Genomic DNA, 6033 nt, shown 5'->3' with positions numbered 1-6033 from the left:
AAAAAAGCGTACGTTACTTGCAAATTATAAAATAAATATAAATTTTAAGAATTTCAGCAACACACAAAAATTAAGCTTTCGCACGAGCGTTTGTTTGGTTTTTCAACTGTCAAAATTTTACTCTGCATTTGGCACAGCAAAATTCAATTTATTTGTACACCATAGCAAATTTTTCCACCCCGTCTCACCACGGAGAAAAAAGTTACCGATTGGCACAGGCCCTAATTACAGATTAGGGTGTTAAGCTCGAAAATGAGGATAATCTACTTATATGTGAACCTAGTATTATAGATTTACGTTCTTTGGTTCATAGTTGATAAAAATACCGATTACCAATTGGCAGTTTACCAAAACTACCAAAATGGGTGTGAAGACCCTTGTTATTTCTGCCGGCGTCAAATATGTGTTTTTCAGCGTCAGGGCCTTTTTGCAACCCTGTGAGTAGAAAACAAGAAATGTCAACAAAAAAGAAACCTTTGACGTCAACCAATACATACCGGTATTTAGCATATTTTAAGCATTTTTTTTTTAATTCTGCTAAACTATGATAGAAACGCTGTATAACTTGCCTTTCCAAATTTTGGTACCGCCAAATATTAAAATTCGACGACCGACATGGTTTCGAAAACCATCGCCAATGGTTATGTTCTCGATTGTATTGCTGTCATACTTTCTGGTCACCGGTGGTAAGTAGCGACTATGCAACGCCCACTACAGCTTAATTGATAAAATTCCTTCTGATAGGAATAATATACGATGTAATTGTTGAGCCGCCCAGTGTTGGTGCCACAGTAGATGAACATGGGCATTCACGGCCAGTGGCCTTCATGCCTTATCGAGTAAACGGGCAATATATCATGGAAGGTTTGGCCAGCAGTTTTCTCTTTACGGTTGGTGGTTTGGGCTTTATTATTATGGATCAAACACATATACCTGGAAAAACCAACCTTAATCGTTTTCTTTTGACTGCGATGGGATTTATTTTTATACTTGTTTCATTTTTCACCACGTGGCTTTTCATGCGAATGAAATTGCCAAGCTACTTGCAGCCATGAGTAGCTTGAGGCAGGAGCAGCCAATATTATATGAGCATATTTTACACCCTGATTACTATAAATTAAATCAGCAAATTGTCCTTAAATAAAGACCAATTAAACAATTCAAATTGATTCTGTACATATACTTTATTTATCAAATTTTGCTTATAATTAGAATATAGATTTCTGTAAATGCACGTTGGAAGTACACGCTTTTCGGTTTCGCGTTAATATTGAATTGTAGAATTGATAAAAATTGTAAAAAACTTGTTAAGTAAAATCTGTGTTCGTATGGAATAGTAGCTTATGTCCGGAAGCAGGCTTTAGTATAATGCGGTATTCCCTTTATTCTTTAAACGACAAGGAATTTTTTGATGAGACTTGATAAGAATATTGACTTGCTAGTATCGGAACTATTTCTTGCACGTTTATTTGCCAAAAGTTCTTCAACGGCTCGGCGCCAGTGAGTCATTCGTAATCGTATGCTGCGAATGCCGCATTATACTAAGGCCAGCCTTTCGACATAAGCTACTATTCCATACGAACACAGAAATGTTGTGTGATTAATATGAATGATCTGATTTGTATGGTGTTTAAATAATGATACTTCCAATTAAATACAGGTATTAAGAGTAAAAATATTTTTGGTAAATTCATATTGTTTTTCGATTTCTAATTCTTTTCATGCATATTAAATCGGCAACCATCTGCCTTAAAAAATGAATTCCCAAAGACATAGGTCAGCGTTAACGGGACTGGGCATAATTAGTTTTGTCCAGTCTGTCGAAACTTTGGGGCCAGTTTTATGCTGTTACAACAAAATATATGCGAAAATTATTTAAATTAAACTTAAAATTTTCATAAATTTTTGTTTTACGCCTGGTAAATGTCTTCAACTATAACTCCAAATCACAACAGATACTAGTATGATGAAAAAAATTTATCATGATCTTATCTTAAACATTTCAATTTAAATATTGTACTTAAAAGTTTATAAACAAAGTTGCAAAAAGCAAAATAATTAACTACCCGTTTGCTACATGTTTATATGATTGTGCATAAATGACTTTTGGCCGAGCCTCTCGGGCCCAACACTAACATATGTGTAAGCGCCAATCTATATGTATATACAGATGCGTGCAACTAATTAGCAACGAAATTCAAAACGATATTGCTTGCAAATTATGTTTATTTATTTATTTTTAATAATTTTCATTTAAAATATAATTCAATCTATATCAGAAACCACAATAACAAAAGTTGCGAAGCTTGCACAAATTGCAAAAAAATTAATCAAACTTCAAAAAATTGTCATCAAAATTTCAAAATTTTTAATTAGACTATTTAGAAAATTTTCGGGTATGCAGTTTTGTAGCCCATTCAATTTTAGTATAAAAGTGCAAGTTTCAAGTCGCTAAACATTACCGTTGATTTTTTAGATTTTTTTTTTGTGGAGGGTGTTGCGCATTTTCTTCCATATAACACATGATCAAAATTTTTTTTTACATGGAAAATAATCCGCAACACCCTCGACAAAAAAAAATTCTAAAAAATCAACGGTAATTTTTAGCGATTTGAAACTTCCACTTTATTATACTAAAATTGAATGGGCTACAAAACTGCATACCCCAACATGTTCTATATATTCTAATTAAAAGTTTTGATTAATTTTTTTGCAATTTGTGCAAGCTTTGCAACTTTTGTTATTGTGGTTTCTGTTATAGATTGAATTATATTTTAAATGAAAATTATTAAAAATAAATAAATGAACATAATTTGCAAGCAATATCGTTTTGAATTTCGTTGCTAATTAGTTGCACGCATCTGTATATATAAATGACTTTTCGAGCTAAATAAACATATTAATACGCCTTCTATTAAAACTAACGGATATGAATAAATCAAAAATAAATCTGTTCTAGATACTTCATGATTTGCAGGTTTTTACAGGAAGTTGTTCCCGTACGCTACCTTCCATAAGGTTTTTAGTAGCGAAAACAGCTTTTCCTTTATATCCTATAAGACCTGCAAACGCTGAAGTACCTGTAACAGGCTTAATATTTGAGATTCAATTATGCGTGCAAAAAATTAACAAAGAACTAGAAGTTTATACATAGATATGTATACTTCGTTATACATTATCTTTCTAATAGCAGATAATGGTTTATACTCGAATGTTTCTGCGCTACTGGCAAGTATTTTGAGCCCATTTAGAGTCTTATCCGGAAAGAGCTGCAATTAAAAAGTAATAATTATTTTTAAGTACATCCATAATGTATAGTCGTAACCATACTTAAGAAAATCTCTAGATTTATCAGTGACATGTTCGAACTCAGGAAACGATAATGCGCCATCATCGTCGAAATCAGCTTCGGCGAGTATACAGTGTATAATCTCTTTCATATCGGAGTCGTCTAATTTATTTTCGGGGCCACATAGTCTTTCAATAACTTGCTTCAGATCTGAAACACCTAGCATATCATCGCCATCAAAATCTGAAATGGAATTTATTTAATTTAATAAGAATCAACAGTTTTTTTTTTGAACTGTCATGTTTTACCCCAAATGCGGAAAGCATACTCTGCTTTAAGTTTTTTCGGACAAGCATCACTGAAAACATTCATCATGTCCAAAAAGTCTTCAAATGTCATATCACCATCCTCACTTGAACTAAAGACTTTACATATCCGATCACCAAATGGATTTACACGTAGCTCTGGATATTGCAATATCTTGCTCATGGATAATTTTGCATTTTTGTTGTGTCCAACTTTTTCTGGTGCAAGGCTTTTAAATTTTTTGTGCGCGCTGTTGAAAAAGGAACGAAGTGGAGGATAAAAAAAACACTAAAATTGGTGGTAATACATATCTATTAGATAATATCAGATAATACTTACAGTAGTATCTCTTTCTTCGAAAAGAATGTTAAATCCTATATAGAAGAGCTTTATAATTTTTTCAAAAACTAAAATTAAAACAAATTACTTCGTAATCCTGCAGCTCCTCATCTGTAAACTGGCTCTTGGTCTGACCCATTTTGTTTGCTTTCAGCACAGAGTTCTACGTCCCAACCGCCAACTACAATCTGCTTTAAAAACGTACTTCTTCAGATCCTTCGCCTCGGTAAAGCTTTACAACTTAATTCATTGAAGATTGTATATTTTATATATTTATATTTAGTTTTCCTGAACCCCACCCATCATGTGAACACAAAATACAAATTCCCGATAGGACAACTTGCAATTGATGCTGTTGCAGTAGGGATGAAGCGATACGAGTAAATACAACTACATACTCGATACTTTTCGATCGGTGCCAAGTAATTTTGGCATCGATACTTGTGAAACAAGTATGTCTGCGTTCAAACACGGAAACTCGAGTTTCTTATTATCGGCGATTCTCTTTTGGTGTTGCCCTTTGCATTCACACACAGAAACTCTTTTGTACGCAATTGTTGTTGTCAGCTGTGAACCGCCAACTTGAATTCAGAGAACGTATATTTATAGAGAAGGACCAAGAACGAATCAGCGTGGAAACTGTCAAATACCAACAAAACTGGCGAAGCGCATTTTAAGAGCGGCCAGCCAGAGCCAATCGAATTTTAACAGAGCCCAGCCAGAGGCAAAATAAATTTAACAGAAATTGTCTCATCAAAGCAAATGCATATTTTTCTTGTTAGAAATGAAATGCTGATGGCTTTTTACGTTTTTACAACGCTTTTATTGTTCTTTAAATTGGTTAATTATTTAAAAATGTGTAATATGTACATATTGTGTACATGCATATGTATGCGAGAGATACAATTTTGTGAATCTAAAATGTGAAAGTTGTGCAAATATGTAGTATGCAATTGGCAAATTCGTTGGTGATTTGCCGTCGGCATTTGGGTTGAAAAAATCGACTTTTACTTTTTTACCGATTCATATGGTAGATGCTACGCTATTTTCAACGCAACAAACCGCAGTTTTCTAGCTGCCTTAGTTTTTCCCCAAATTCACTTTAAAGATGGACACATTGACCAAAAAACGCAAATGCGCACTGTTTGGTGATTTGATGTCGGCATTAAAAGCGAAGAAAATCGGTTTTTATATCTTTAGCGATTCTAATGGTAGTTTATAGGTACGCTATTTTCAATGCAACAAACTGCAGTTTTCTAGCTGCCTTAGTTTTCTCACACATCCACTTCAAAGATGGATACATTGACAAAAAACGTACAAAGTTATTATATATTGACGTACGAAGTTATTTATATTGAGAAAATATGTTGCATTATCATTTTTCACTGTTTTTCATAGTAAAAATAAAGTCGACACTAAAGTTAGTTACAGCTTTTTCACATCACTTTCAGTGGATTAGGCATCTGTGAAAAAAAGATGCAACTAATTTTCTTCTTTTTTGGGACTGAGAAACTTTAACTTAGAGTCGACTTTATTTGGTCTACGAATATGCCCCAATAGTTTTGGAGTCAAATGAAAATGCATTTCCCCATGCATACGTATGTACATACGTACTCCATTAATTGATAACGTTTTTACATGTATACATATATATTTATGTATGTGCATATTACTGCCAAAATACTACGCACATACACACAAATGTACATATTTACAACTCACGGCAGCATACATACATATGCACATAATTACACGCATACTCAAATACAACAATAACTATTTCTTTCATAACCACATGCGCGTATTTCTCAAGGCCAAGTAAATTCATTCATAAAAATAACCGCAGCACATCTCCCCGCAAATTCATCTCCCTCAAGCGCAACTTTTTCAATCCCACACAAAAATTCTAAAATCTTAAAATGAAGAAATCTCGACCAGCCAAGTGAAAAGTGGCAACTATTTCTCTATATCCAGTAAAATAAGTTATCTCGAATTTTGGAAATTTTTGGTAATTTTTGGCAAAACACTCTATTTCTATGTTCCATATCAATATGTCAATCATTAACTAGTTTTTAAGATGTAATTGTAATAAACATTAA

General features: G+C 33.3%; 2 protein-coding genes across 3 annotated transcripts; one reads left to right on the top strand and one right to left on the bottom strand.

Moving 5' to 3' along the window:
* Positions 1-444: 444 nt before the first annotated feature.
* Positions 445-1169, top strand: LOC118740417 (putative oligosaccharyltransferase complex subunit CG9662). Its single transcript, XM_036471941.1, has 2 exons — positions 445-686; positions 745-1169. Exons 1-2 carry the CDS (start codon positions 545-547, stop codon positions 1053-1055), a joined length of 453 nt encoding a protein of 150 aa, XP_036327834.1. The 5' UTR covers positions 445-544; the 3' UTR covers positions 1056-1169.
* Positions 1170-2810: 1641 nt separating this feature from the next.
* Positions 2811-4331, bottom strand: LOC118740416 (calcium and integrin-binding protein 1-like). Of its 2 annotated transcripts, XM_036471939.1 has the most exons (5): positions 4023-4318; positions 3935-3969; positions 3598-3845; positions 3331-3532; positions 2811-3269 (listed from the first exon to the last, which is right to left on the bottom strand). In XM_036471939.1, exons 1-5 carry the CDS (start codon positions 4071-4073, stop codon positions 3248-3250), a joined length of 558 nt encoding a protein of 185 aa, XP_036327832.1. In that variant the 5' UTR covers positions 4074-4318; the 3' UTR covers positions 2811-3247. The 2 variants fall into 2 exon arrangements, with proteins under 2 accessions (XP_036327832.1, XP_036327833.1); XM_036471940.1 differs by lacking the exon at positions 3935-3969 and having other exon boundaries at positions 4023-4331.
* Positions 4332-6033: the final 1702 nt, after the last annotated feature.

Source organism: Rhagoletis pomonella, unplaced genomic scaffold (assembly GCF_013731165.1).
Source record: "Rhagoletis pomonella isolate Grant_MI unplaced genomic scaffold, Rhpom_1.0 Rhpom_scaffold_00006, whole genome shotgun sequence".
In the NCBI taxonomy this organism is placed as follows: Eukaryota; Metazoa; Arthropoda; class Insecta; order Diptera; family Tephritidae; genus Rhagoletis; species Rhagoletis pomonella.
The sequence above is the reverse complement of the archived record's forward strand: the minus strand, read 5'-3'. Positions and strand labels throughout refer to the sequence as shown.

What these genes read in the sequence shown, in the direction of transcription:
- LOC118740416 (XM_036471939.1), bottom strand. Translation starts at nt 4,073, where the DNA reads ATGGGTCAGACCAAGAGCCAGTTTACAGATGAGGAGCTGCAGGATTAC. An exon ending in TCGAAGAAAGAGATACTACT is followed by an intron (nt 3,846 to 3,934) that starts GTAAGTATTATC and finishes CTTTTTCAACAG; the next exon opens with CGCGCACAAAAAATTTAAAA. An exon ending in AAATCTAGAGATTTTCTTAA is followed by an intron (nt 3,270 to 3,330) that starts GTATGGTTACGA and finishes TTTTAATTGCAG; the next exon opens with CTCTTTCCGGATAAGACTCT.
- LOC118740417 (XM_036471941.1), top strand. Translation starts at nt 545, where the DNA reads ATGATAGAAACGCTGTATAACTTGCCTTTCCAAATTTTGGTACCGCCA. An exon ending in ATACTTTCTGGTCACCGGTG is followed by an intron (nt 687 to 744) that starts GTAAGTAGCGAC and finishes TCCTTCTGATAG; the next exon opens with GAATAATATACGATGTAATT.